Source organism: Alosa alosa, chromosome 19 (genome assembly GCF_017589495.1).
Source record: "Alosa alosa isolate M-15738 ecotype Scorff River chromosome 19, AALO_Geno_1.1, whole genome shotgun sequence".
NCBI lineage: Eukaryota > Metazoa > Chordata > Actinopteri > Clupeiformes > Clupeidae > Alosa > Alosa alosa.
Window position 1 is genome coordinate 9,512,776 of NC_063207.1, and position 14,517 is coordinate 9,527,292.

General features: G+C 39.0%; 1 protein-coding gene across 1 annotated transcript; it reads right to left on the reverse strand.

Annotated features, from left to right (window-relative positions):
- Positions 1-662: 662 nt before the first annotated feature.
- On the reverse strand, positions 663-14,124 carry si:dkey-33c12.4 (uncharacterized protein LOC560112 homolog). The gene is made up of 20 exons (XM_048228317.1): positions 13,970-14,124; positions 13,670-13,704; positions 13,410-13,479; positions 9,535-9,671; positions 8,693-8,785; positions 8,513-8,581; positions 8,007-8,144; positions 7,775-7,834; positions 7,546-7,665; positions 7,279-7,452; positions 6,876-6,963; positions 6,316-6,406; positions 6,018-6,159; positions 4,352-4,456; positions 4,156-4,246; positions 3,883-4,045; positions 3,557-3,631; positions 3,124-3,226; positions 2,715-2,815; positions 663-1,533 (listed from the first exon to the last, which is right to left on the reverse strand). Exons 1-20 carry the CDS (start codon positions 13,992-13,994, stop codon positions 1,419-1,421), a joined length of 1,995 nt encoding a protein of 664 aa, XP_048084274.1. The 5' UTR covers positions 13,995-14,124; the 3' UTR covers positions 663-1,418.
- Positions 14,125-14,517: the final 393 nt, after the last annotated feature.

Consider the following 14,517-nt stretch of genomic DNA (forward strand, 5'->3'; position numbering starts at 1 on the left):
GCCATCCTCCTGTTGGAGATTCCATCTCCATCTCAGGGCCTTTTCTATCTTAACAAACCAACTCACAGGCCCAATCACCTTGACAAAAAATGTTGTTAATGCTAAACATTATCCAGCTGTCTCTTCTCCCATACACTTCTTTGTATAACTTGAACACACAAAAGAGTGAAAGATTACATGAACAGAGTACACAGAACCCATAAAACGGCTCTTACACACACACACATATAATCTTAAAGGTAAACATTTATATTTCTTCCTACAGTTACAGCAAAGGTAAACATTTCTTCCTACAGTTACAGTAATTATTTAGTGTGCAGTAAAAAGCCACAATTTGAAAAGCCTTCCCACTTTTGTAAAAGCAACGCTATAAGACTTGTAGGAAAAATGTGAGCAGAGGCGTGATCACTCCAGACACAGCTGAGGTGCCCAACCCAAATTGCTCACTGGTAGGGGTGCGAGTGTGTTAACCACAGATGGCTAAAATGAAATAATTCTTCTCTGGATCAATGACCGTATCGATTTGTAAATTTCTCCTTTCCTATTGAGTAAACATACTATAGTCACTGACTACACATTACGGTGCCCACTGATTCTGATTCCAAAACATGACAAAAAAAAAAATGGTTAGATTTGTTTACACACAAACACCATAGACCAAAGACTTTAGTAAACAAATTTAATTTAAAAGAAAGGCAACAGCATTATTAAAATTCCAAATTAAAATAGCAGGTTTGGGGATTCTTTAAAACTTATTTTCACAAAAAAGAATGCATTAAAAGATATTTTGGCACAACCCAAACTTCATGGGACTTGCTGTCAATTCCCTTTTTTTTTTAGACATGTTCCAACATCAACATAATACCAGGGCCTTCCAATTAAACACTGACTAAAACTAATTGGAATTAGTTAAATTGCTTATAATGGAAGGTTAATCAAAAATTAAACCCTAAAAGAACTTGCTTCATTCAACAAAGTGGTGGGAATGATTCATTAACCAACAAGAGGCGCTTGCAACTCCACTAATCACAGCTCTGAAGCAGAGCACACAATTGAAGAGCTCATAGCCAGAGAGAGAGAGAGAACAGTGATCTTTAGACAGGCAGCCTTCACACCCAAAAACCAAGAGATGATAATCAGTGCACGGTCACAGTGAGTGGAACAGGAGATGAGTACAGTAGCATTATCTCTCTCTCTCTCTCTCTCTCTGTGTGTGTGTGAGAAAGAGAGAGAATATAATGCATGCGAGACAGAGCATGATTGTCTGTTCAACAGTTCATATGTCTGATTACGTACAGGTTAATGTTTCTCTACACAAGCATTTGTATGAATGAGTGCAGAAAGGAATATACTGTATGATCAGCGAAGCTACATAGTATGCATTCCCAAGGGAAAACTATGACTGTGCAATCCTTGGGCTATTTAACTTTGTTGCGGTCAATGCCTTTATTTTCCGGGACATGTCTGTACTGGCAGTGTTGGTTCTTGATGCAGCCTATAGTTCTCCAAAAATGACACTCATCTGGGAGTTTACTGCAAGGCAGAGAGAAAAAATATGAAATGTAAGGATGCACTGTTTGATTAAAAAGACTAGGTTTAGATAACTGGTGCATTTCAATACTGTGATCAAAAACAAAAAGATTACATAAATGGAACACAGAATTGAAAAGTCCCAACCCCCCTTAGTTATTGTTTCTAAGTCCAACAACCTCAAACAGGAGTTGATTAGAACTTTAACAGACAGGCTTACAGCTACCATTGAAGTTACATCCCAAAAGGCTCTTTTGGAGACCCACAGACCTGATTTCATTTAGTATCCGTTAAAAGACTCCAGTATCTAATGGTGGGACAACATTCAAATCTATCTTTGTAGGGTGACAAACTTGGACAGGAGGCGAGTGTATTCATATTAATTGTGCTAGATAGTATAAGTATATATACTTATATATATTTTGATCCTGTGAGGGAAATTTGGTCTCAATCCGTGAATTAGTGAAACACACAGTGAACACACAGTGAGGTGAAGCGTGAAGGTGAAGCACACACTAATCCCGACAGTGAGCTGCCTGCTACAGCAGCGCTCGGGGAGCAGTGAGGGGTTAGGTGCCTTGCTCAAGGGCACTTCAGCCGTTCCTACTGGTCGGGGTTCGAACCGGCAACCCTCCGGTTACAAGTCCGAAGCGCTAACCAGTAGGCCACGGCTGCCCCAAAAAGGACATTGGGTCATGGCATGTAAGAAACAAGGTAATGCAAATAAACAAATAAGCATAGCCTACATTGCAGAGCCTCTTCAAATTTATTAATTAACTTATGGTGAATAAATGTTACATTACTATGCACAACCCCATGCTTTTTTGAGGTTAGAATGCTAGCAGTCCACGTTAGCGTCGATTGGCAGCGACGTTAGCTATCTACAAGTCTCTTACAAAGGACAAGCATATTATACACAATGCTGGCTTATATTATAAGAACCAACATCCTTGTATATCTTATTTACATTGCGTTGACTGTGTGGCTTAAATCGACATACTAGCGGGACCCCAGTTCCATTATGGTTTGTGTACAAAGAGAAACCCTTTGCATAGAATAGGGGAGAATTTAATCTAATTTAACATAATTACAGAGGTCAATTAATAAACAACAGAAGTTAGAGTTATAGCATGTGAAGGAAAAAATGACAGGACAAAAGAAGAGTGACAAGAGTGAGCGCTTACTCATTGTGTTCAACAGCAGCAGCTTTAGACACCCCCAGGTGTGGGTGTATTCGATCAGGATAGCGTACTTGGAGAGGTGTTCCTGAAGCTACTATATAACCCTGCAAACACAAACACACACTTAATGCCACAATGAATTTGGGTCAGATCTATTGTCAATTTAAATATACACCTAATTGCAGATTGTGTGTCCAACTCTGAAATGACTGAAATTATGTATTGTCCAATTTTATCATACATGGTTTAAGACTAGTTTTAGTGAAAATCTGAATGGCAACTCACAAAACTTTTCTTTTAGTCTCAGACTTAATTTATGTATGGCCCCAAATGTCTTAACTGAGACTTAAATGCGACAACACTGCATAAATAAATAAATAAATAAATAAATAAATAAATAATGCAAACATACATGCAGCTTCTTAATGGCCTCATCACTGTCTTCTTTACGGATGTAATTCACAAATGCACAGCCTTTGTTTCTCAAAACCTTCACACTGTGAACAGGGCCAACTCTGAGGGAAGCACACAAGCACACATAGCTGGTGAAACTCATGCATTCAAGAAACGAACACCGTATACAAGACCGTAATGGGCGTCAATAAACGTTTAATGGCGTGATAGTCAAACGACACTCTTTGAGGCAAAGTCCATGATTAAAAGTTTCTGTTTTGCACAAGGTTGATATTTCAGCTCAATGGCCAATCAAACTTCACCCCACTTGTGAGCTCCTGAAGCTCTGTGTTGATTGGCTGGGATTGTGTACGGCACAAAAAAGTAAGCACCACAAGTGCAAACTAAATTTAAGTGCATTTAAACAAAACATAACACTGCAATATACTTACTGGTTGAACAAGTCATATATAAAAGCTTCTGTTAAGGTTGGCACTGGACAACCAACCCAGATTGGGAAAAGTTCACTGTAACACAAGAAATAGGTTAAGCATCTCTGACATATGGTTCAAATAATTTAACACAAAAATGCAATGTTAACTAATTTCATACATATTTCTACTCCGTATGCACACACATTGCAGGTATACATTTTTTACTAAATTAACTGCCTGTATCCAAAATGCAACTTTATGTAAGGGTCAGATTTGTGAACCATATGTAGGTGTACATGAGTGCATGCAAACAGGTGTCATGTGTATAATACACTAGTTCTTACGGTTTAATAAGTTTGGGCTGAGATGAGGCTGGAAGGCGGGGCTGGATGTGTGGGACTGGCTGCTGGACTTGAGGGGCCCCCTGAGAAATAGGTTTAGGAGATTGGGAGTGCTTATCTACTTGCACCCACTCCTGTGCAGAAGGCTTAGTTGGAATAAAAGAACCTGCACATAGAGATTAAGGACATACAAATGAACAAAAGGACAGACAGAAAATGAAATATTCTGTATAGAATAACGCAGATATTCAGAGACACTGACAGACTGACTCTTACCTTGTAACCCAGATAGAGCATCTAAAGCTTTTTCTACACTACCATAGATGACCATGGCATTAGTGCTCTGTTCTTTCGTGAATCCCATTTCCTGCAGGAACATACAATGCATCACAATGGGGAAAAAAAAGGAAATAAACACCACAATTTATGAGAAAAAAAAAAAAAAGATTTTTTTTTATTTCTAATCACTCACCGTAAGCTGAAGGATCTGGACTTTAATGAGCTCCTGGGCTGCTTCCGCACAGCTTTTATCGAGTGTTAGCACTTCTTTATACACAACCATGGCTTCCATATACCTCTACAACAAACAAAAACGGTGCAAAGACCTTTAGGAAGATGAATCATAGAATTTCATGTTTATGAGACCAAAACGATTTTGAAAACTGTAAGCGAGTTCAACAGAACAATTTCTGATGTGTGTGCAGACTGACACCATGTGGGATGCATGGGTTACTGATAAAATCAGTTTACATGGTTTTTAATTGGAATGTACTAACTGGGTGTGACATGAGTGTGGGTGTCTGGGTGTGGTGCAATGTTTTGAGCAGATCTTTTGCAGGATGCCGTTTCCATTATCTTTCCTTCACTCGCATTGTTCTGCTATTCTGTTGAGACCACGAGGTGATGAAATGATAATAAAAAGTACATTCATGAAAGATGACTGCAGTGGAAGCACCCGACTGGGGAATGGATGGAATGTGACGGAAGTGGAATCGTGAGAAAATAATGAACTGGTACATGAGTGTACTAGCTTGATAAACACAGTGCGAGCGAGTGAGTGAGCAAGCAGGGGTCATGGCTGAACAACCAAAATCATGCAAAATGTGATTTTTAGAAATCACTCAAACATTAGGGGAAATCAATCAAGTCAATTCATGGTCATAGTGGCCGAACTAAACAGACGGCATCTGATCATTTGAAGTGAGTAATTGGTTGACATGATTGGATTCTGAGCAGCATTGTAAAAGCACCAATTTCTGCCCCTTTTATCAGAAAATGTAAAACTAAGATATATTTTTTTTATATACTTCAAAATAATATTTAATTTATGTACCTTACATTTTACAGTAGTGAGAAGTGTGTAGATGAGGACAAACTCATGTTTGGCTCTTACTGGGAGTATTTACTGCCCAAAGTAATATTTTTTTTACCATGCTCGGAGTTTGATACTCACTCATCAAGGTGCTATGCTGGACATTAAGATGTAGTGGTGCATTGAAAACAAAACATTTGTATTCTCCCGAGATCGGCCTCAGGTCGGCCCTGGAGTAGAACCGAGGACTTTTGGAATGGAATCAGAGAACTTCAAAAGCAGACCGATAGCATTAGGGTTGCCTAGCAACATAAGTGACTTGTCAATAAAAACGATCTACATATATATATTAAAACTTGTTGCTAAGCATTTAGAAGTTTCTAGCATGCTTTAATTGCAATCCGGACTGCATCTGAAGACTGGTTCATGAAGCAACCTTCTCCAACTTGTTGGGTCACTGCTTATATAGACCCCATAGGTAACCGTCACCAGTTCTTGTGAACTTATTTTAGGCCTCCATTCTATTTCTTTCCTCTGACCTCGTTGTGTTGCCCAACCTGCTGGTGGCGCCTCCCTAGGTGAAAGGCCACCTAAGAAAAGCCCTGATTGGTATTATTATTATTATAATAAACCCTGATTACTGTTTTGGTTTTCTAAAGGTCACCCTTGCTGACAACAAGTTGCTTCATATCCACTCTCCAAAGTCCATCTTTCTTTCATAATATTATGATGAACTCTGCTTATGTGTCTATGATTGTGTGCGCCCAAGCATGCACTTCTTTCTCTGTACCTTTTCGCCAGTGTGTGTGTGTGTCCCACTCTGTACCTTTAAGCCAGTGAGGGCCCTGCCCTTACGGTACAATCCTTTAATCCATTGAGGATTCATTGATAAAGCCACATTAGCGTCCATTAGGGATTTTTCATACTGCTGCATTTTCTCAAAGCAAAATGCACGGTTCCCAAACAACCTGTGAAACACACACAAACACTTCATCAACTTTACCAGTTCAGAAAACACAAAACAAGGAAAAATGGTTCTCCAAAAATGAGCTGACAGGGATCTGATGAAAATAATATTGCTTCAGTTGAATTATATAAATATAGACTTATTACAGCTTGCTTACTTATATTCTGTAGGATTGTGTATAATAGCATCTGTAAAATACTTGACAGCCCTTTCCAAATCGCCACTGGCTGCATACTGGTTCCCCATGTCTGGAAAAAGTGTAAATATTACATACAACCATAAATAAATAAATAAAAAGAAACCCACACATAGGCCAGCACAATAATAATAATAATAATAATAATAATAATAATATTGTTTATTATAACTATTCTCCATATTTGACCAACATTTTAATCTGTTCCCTGTTCAATTTTAAATATTATGTTGTTTTGTATTTATGTGTCGCTTTGGACAAAGGCATCTGCTAAATCCATAACCATAATAATAAATACATAGACTCTTAAACTGTAGACACATCTTCATAAAGCAATCAATAAAACCTCAGAAAATGTGTCATGTTTAAATGCTTCAGAAGAGCACATAATGAATGTGCAAAGTTCAGCTACACATCAAACTTGGAGTGAGCTGCTTCCTCCCTAACTCTATCCCCATTATCTTCAATGAATGATTGGAGTTAAGGACTTCACAGACACACAAAGAGGCAGAGAGACTTACATGCTAGTTCCATACTTCTTGCAATGAGATCGGCAACATTCCTCTCAGAGTCAACCTTTACTGGACTCTGTGTGGACAGTGGTATGACCTGGATGACCCATGTACACACACAAAAATAGCTCCAGTCACTCAAGATGCACCTTGCGATTTTGAAAGTGTCAGAGAGAGAACAGCAACAATTAATCACTTAATTTATTATTTGTCAACTATGACATGGAGGGAGGGATTTGAAGACAAGACATTTGAAGACACCATCCTGGGCTTTGGAAAACAATGATGCAACATTTTATACCAAACATCTAATAGATTCATTGAGGCAAAAAATAAAATAAAGCAAATCTACAGATTAATTGACTACACACACAAGCATTGCTTGCAGCCAACCACACACACACACACACACCTCTTTCTGATGTGGTTTAGTGTTCTGTTGTTCAGTACAGTGTTTTTGGGAATCCTTTACAGAATCTGCGGTTTTCTTTGCCATTTTCTCCTTCTTCTCTTTAGCTTTCTCCTGCTTACGTTTGGCAAAGGCCGCGGCGGCATTTGACACAAAACAGCTGCTCATGTCCAGATCCTTAGCACACACAAACACAGACATGAGGCGACATTGCTCATAAAAGGCACTGAACTTTTTATAATGCCTTTAGGCCCAGTCCTCGTCCCTCACCTCTAAGTCACTCTGCATACTCTCCTTCTCTTCGTCCTCATCACTGCTGGCATCCGAGTTGAATTGCCGAGTTTTACTTTTTACTTCCTTAATACTTACAGCTTCATTATAGTTTATAGTCTGAAAAACAAAAGTGGATGCATGTGTAAGTACATTATGCCATTTTGACACACTTTATAAATGTTTCGTTATGCAGGCAAGGCAAGCAAGAGAAAATCAATCTCTTTACCTGTTCATCATTAGTTTTATTATAAATCTTTTTTTGAAGTTGCTTTTTCTTTTTCTGATGCTATCAAAAAAGACAGATGGCAGATCATGGCACAATATGGTAACTTATGGTGGCAAAATATGTTTCAGCACCCTTCAAACATATACATCAACCAATTCAGAGCTAAGGCAGACGTTTCACCAAAGAGTAAATCGTGAAATTCAGTATAAATATAAGTAAACACAGCCCTTACCCCTTTTTCACTAGAGATACTGCCTTTATCATCTTCTTCCTCAGTGCTTGCATCAGAATTAGATCGATGGCTAGTATCAGGGGGTGACTCAGCAGATTTTTTATTCAGATTTTTTTTCTTATCATCCTCCCCTTTATTCTGTAGATGTACAATTAAGCATTAAGAGATCAACATAACCTGTGCATTAGTCTTGTCAGGACACCAAAAACGGGGCATATTGTTAGTTCAGGCAGGCCACAGAGTCCTGCCAACTTCTCTGAGCGGCCCAGCTGACTGTCCAGTTAATTTTTAAGCTCACTGCTCAGCTAACTGCTCAGTTAATTATCTTCTGCTCTTAATAATGGTGGAGATCATTCAGAGAGTCTTATTCAAGCTGCCTTGGCCTACCTTCTGCCTACCGCTTCTCTGCAAGCCCTTTTTGCCACCCACCTCCCACCCTTACTACTAAACACGTAAAGGTTTTATCAGACAACATTTGAAAGAGGGGGCTTATTTCAACCCTTTACCTGGTTATCATTAGCTTTATTTGCATTTTCTTTTTCTTGCTTCTCTAGTCGTTTTTTCTGTTTCTGCCTCTGTAGGAAGGGATATAAACAGAACGCAATCAGTACATACTGAAGTGTACAACTGAGGAGTCAAATTGATGGGTGTGCATGCAGGTGTATAAGTGTGTGATCTTCACTCACCATTTTTTTAAGCTTTTTTTTCTCAGCCTTCTTTTTTAATCTTTCTTCTTCTTCTATTAATTCTTCTGCCGTCTTTTCTGCCTTCTTTATTTCCTAAAGCACAACAAACATAATTATGAAACATAATTGTTGACACAAAACAATCTTGTAACACATACAATACCTACTGAGAACAGGGGCTAAAGAATATTGAACCCTGTGTTAGATCATGTTGACAGTATTTGCCATTTTACATCATGCAAGATTCCTCCACAGAACATCTCAGCATTTGTTATTAAGCTTGTCCTTTTTTTAACAAAATAATAATAAAAACTACTGGTGTTGAGATACAGAGAAGGTATAGTTCAATTTCAAGTTCAAATTCATTTTATTAATTAAAAGGGTAATTTGAATGCTGTCAACAATTGGTTTGGCCTTTTTTGTCCCAGTTCAGGCACCGTCTTGATTTAGCACCGATATTGGATACAACCCAAAAACAGCTTTGGATAAAAGTGTGGGATAATTTTTATTTCTCATTGAATGTTTAGTATACTATATATATATATATATATATATATATATATATATATATATCTAATTACCATCCTCTTACTCTGACCCTTGTGTCATCTGAAACCCCTATGTAGGAATGGTTAAGATAACCCCTGTGTCACCGAACTGATGGTGACCCTCAGGATGAGGGGTTGTAAACATTTATCTCTTAAAAAAAACAAGGGCTTTGCATCTCAAAAGAAACTGAACAGCACATTTACTTTGATTTCTTCAAAGACAAAAACAGACAAAAGGAGTCATTCACAATATACATAGGTGTGAACTGCGACAGACACCCAGGAAGGACCTACCTCTCGTGTGATTGGCCGATGTTTAGTGAGTACTGTGACATGACCGGGTCGATGCAGAAAGTTCCGTTTGAGACCGCAGTATGGCCCAGCTGGACGACCCCATTCGTCTGAAGAATCTGAGTCATCTGCTCCATCGTCTGCAACAAGGACAGTCATGAAAGGTCATTAAAAACCTCATCTCCAAAACTCACCCAAAGTCTACATTTTTACCCCTTTAACACTTCCAGGTGTAGGTCCTCCTGTTCCTGCTCTTTGAACTACAATGACTGAATACCCTTCCACAGTTGCTTGGGGTATGCATATCTGTCTGATGGACTGTTTGTACAATTAAGGTGTGAAATCACATGCACGGATTAAATCACCTCAAAAAAAATAATAAATAAATAAATAAATAAATAAAAAAACACTGTAAACTATTAAAACTGCAAATCATGTGCAAACCATTAAAATGCAAGTACATGATAAATTGTGGGTACGGTGTTAAAATACCAAAAAAAAAAAAAAAAAATAATAATAATAATATAAAAAAAGAGCTTTAAATTGTCGAAATGTGAGAGTAGGGGGATCGTTATTCTTCCTAGTTCCAACCATGCAGTCCAGCAGCTGTCGACAAGCAATGGAAATCATGGGATTTCGGAAGGTATGTATCTGCCAATTAACTTTTTCCCCCCTGCACAATGAAGCACCAACAAAGTAGTTAGCGAACCAGAGTTCAGAGAAGACTGTTAAGAACACCCACTGTTACCAACTGTCCCGCCAGCTCCTCGCTAACTACGTTGATGGCGCTTCGTTTTAAATGTAGGGACACAGACAGGGGCGGAGCCAAAGGGGTGGCCGGGGGGGCACTGGACCCCTCTGAAATCTGATTGGACCCCCCAGGTGCCACCCCAGATGATTGACATATCACTGCACCGCACCGCGACGTCTTGTTGAAAAAGAGCCTGTTGCATTTTGTAATCGGTTGACTGCTATATCCCCTCCTGTGCAGTAGCTGGCGCTATGTATTACAAAGAGTTGTCATTCACACTGTCCACCAGCAAGCATTATACAGAGAAGGAGAAGAAGAGAGTCAAACGCTCACAGAGAATATTGCGACAGGGAGGATTTTTTGCACAGGACAGCAGCAGCCTACTTGACGGACAGTGAAATACACGTTCTAAGGTAAGTTTTCTTTTGTAAATAATCATTGTTTAAAGTCACTTTTTTATGTTAAGTTAGGAGAACCTTTTCTGTAGTTTAATTTTTCTGTGATATGTTCCCCTACAAGCCACGAGTAGCCTATCAAGGTAACGTTAACATTACGTTAGTAGCCTAGCTACATCTCATGTCGCCTGTAGCAGCTAACTGTTAGTATCAGCCAACATGCATTTCACATCAGATTGTTATGTAGCATAGTCATATACATACCGTGTTTTCCGGACTATAAGGAGTATGAGTCGCATCTATTTAGAAACTTCTTTCTCAAAATCCAAGACCAAAGAACAGACAGACTAGTCTACTGTATGACTTCAACGAGGTGATCTTTAGTTTCGTTCTACTTACAGTATCTCACTGCCACTTGCAACGCCTTTGAATGAAATCTGCTGCCGTTTACTGGCAATGCTACAGCGGACTTAAACTGCCACTACTGTGGCGATAAGTTGTAGCCTAATACATTTAACGCGAGCTGCATGGAATCACTGAAAGTGCGGTTGAAGTGGCCACTTCTAAATGGGACCCACTGTAGGCTGTGGCAACACAGCCAATGCATTTTTTCAAATGTGCTTCATAAACATACAATACTGCACTACAAAAAAATAAAGATCTGAATTATACTTCTCTCTTCACCTAAATAATGAAGGTGAAAGGAAGTTATTAAGCCTTAATGGTGTTTCCTAAAGGGGGTATTGTTAAACCTGCTACTACTAATACTACAAATACAACATGAAGAAAGTCAAGGACATGCATGTCAGCTTCCTCTCATCCCAGTGTTAAAGTAAATCTGGTCTTAAATGAAAATGTATGGCTGTGTTATTTTTCTTTTTGTGGGATGTCCAATTTATATGTAGAAATGCACATTTGCAAAGGTGACTTAGTATGTGGTCATAAAAGTGGCTCTCCTTTTGATCTTGCACTGCCAATGTGGCTCTTTGAAAAAAAAATAGTGAGGATCGCTGGCCTAAAGCGTCTGGCATATGATTCTGATAATGCGTGCGCTTGTGTCATTTAATCATAACAGTCTGCATAATCTTTGCAGCTAACCTCTTCTGAACTTGTGTTAAGATAGTTTGTCACTTAATTACTGCCATGACTAGGCCCTACACACTGTTCTACAAGTTTAGTTTGGTAATCAGATTGTTCCTCTGGTCATGGTTAAAACAAACTGCACTACTTCAGGTCATGTCAGTTCATGTCAAAATGGGGTCAGATTGTTTAGAAATTATGTTTTTTTTATTATTATTATTATTATTTATTTACATACATGCATTTACAAAACTGTAACTGATGAAGTATCTCAAAAATGAAAGCATTTAATATGTCATTAAACTTATATCCGTGCATAAAATAGTACAGCAGAGAACAGGGGTGTTTCCTCCCAAACCAAGTTCTAAATTCCAACCAGATCTGACGGGCAACCATATCAGCTTTCATTGGACCTAATATTTGGAAATTGTGAAGTTCTCACACTTGTACTTAAGCTATTTTGGCTTTGCTGGAATTTGGAAAGTACCTTGAACAATGCTCTGATTTCTTTGTCTCTTTCTCTGCTCAGATTGCCGTTGGACTGACAAGTGGTCTACACTTCTGACTCAGTGAGGAGAAAGTAATCACTTGTGTCTTTGTTAGTTTTGGGGTGCTGTGTGAGTGTCTGTCTGTCTGTCTGTGTGTTTCTGTGTTAGTTTTGGGGTGCTATGTGGGTGTCTTTTTCACACTGCATCTTGAGTTGGGGCCCATGGCTTTCTCCTAGGTGTGAGTATGGTTCATTTAGTGATTCTTCCTAGTGTGCCCAGCTTTGTGTGTGTGTGTGTCTGTCTGTCTGTCTAAGTTGAAGTGCACCATTTAAGAAGCAAACACTATGTGACAGAATCCTGAAAAGAATCACATCTGGGACTTAATTACTGTCATGACTAGGGCCTACACTGTTCTACAAGTTTAGTTTGGTAATCAGACTGTTCCTCTGGTCATGGTTAAAAAAAATCATGTCATATCAGTTCATGTCAAAATGAGGTCAAATTGTTTTGAATTTGTTTTTTATTATTATTATTAGTAGTATTATTTACATATTGTACGTTTTGTATTAACATTGTTAATAAACTGTAGATTTTACACACAAATCTCCTGTGTGCTTAAGATGCACTTCATGAAAACATTTCAACATTTACAGATTTTGATTGCAATTGATTGTGTTTCTTGAACATTCATTGTTGTAGTCTGTGGACCCCCTGAAATAGCTTTGGCCACCCTCTGGCCACCCCAAGGGTAAAAGTCTAGCTCCGCCACTGGACACAGACCAAGCTGCTGACGAGGTTTGGTGCCGTTTTGAACAATATTACGGGTTAAAAATGCTTTAGGAAGCGTTTGGCTCATTGCCCTTAAATTGGGATTTGGGGACATGCTTATAACGGGGAGAGCTCTGTAGTGGTTGATCAACGAAAGGTACAGTCTCAACGGCTTTATTTGATGTGTGTTTAAATGCAGAAAAAGACACTGGGATAAATTTCGCCGGTAACACATTAAGTTAACCCAATGCTGCACTTTTTAGAGTGCACTTATCTATTTACTTCATTCGTGGCAACTGAATATATCTGCGGTGTCAAATGCCACAGCAACTCCAATAATAAGGCAAAGTCAGTCGGTACATGTACGGACATGAACTGGCGTGAAAACTGCCTTACCAAAATCTAAGCCCAAAGCGTCCATCAAATTGAATCGTCTTCTTCCATTGATCATACCCACAAAGGGCTCCTTAAATAAGAATATGAGATTAACGTTAGAAACGTTCACCTTCCAAAATACAGACTTTTAATGACAAAATACAATAGTCCTCAATACTGAGACGAAATTAAAATCATTTGTTTAATGAATGCATGTCTTGAACATTTAAAAGACAAAAAATGCGTTATCACGTCTAAAAACAAAGAGAAACGTTACTTACATGTGAATGCATGATTTGCGTACCCATCAGAAGATCTGCAGGGGAAACAACGTAACTTAATACAGTGTCTCACATCTTGACAACATGTTAACAGTTCCTGCCATGTTAATCTACATATCCCTGTCAATCATGAACAGCATGGACACCTACATACCTGCGCCATTCGCATTTGTTAGCAAGCTAACTAAATAGCAGAACGAGTTCGACATGAACAAACTTCGAAACAAGCTGGTTAAGCATCAACGTTGATAAACAAAGAAAGTCAGCATTTTCCTTGACGCTTATTCATGGTAATTTTACCTTGAGTCCACCCAGTTGAAGACATCGTTGCATTCGTATGTCCCAATATGAGTTTGAAAAAGCACACACGTTCAGACTGCAAAAAAAGTACACCTCACTAGTCTTGCTTGCTTCGATCAATCTACCTTCTTCCTCTTCCCTTCGCCCTTTTCATGGTATGCTGCGCATGCGCATTCTCCGCCTCAATGGATTGTGGTTTTTTGGTGGCTTTTTAGGTGCTCCACCCGGATCCCCCCCACTACATTTTGAAAAATGCTAAAACTACTTGGGAAAGGGCCTAGGGTGAAATGGGCACGGAGCAAGGGGGCTGAGGTGGGGAGAGGTGAGGTTGGCCCCGAGGGGCGAAACTCCCGACGAACTTTTCAAAACGAATTAATGATGAAAATATATCATTTCAGCTGGGGGGAAATAGGTCAAACTTAAAACCCGGCCACATAAAATGATGTCATTGTCTGTTCAATTTGTGCTTTTTGAAGTCATTTCTGTCTTCCTAACCGTTTGGGGCAGTGTGATCCATAAGGTGTGATCTGAGTCTGGTGTGGTGTAGT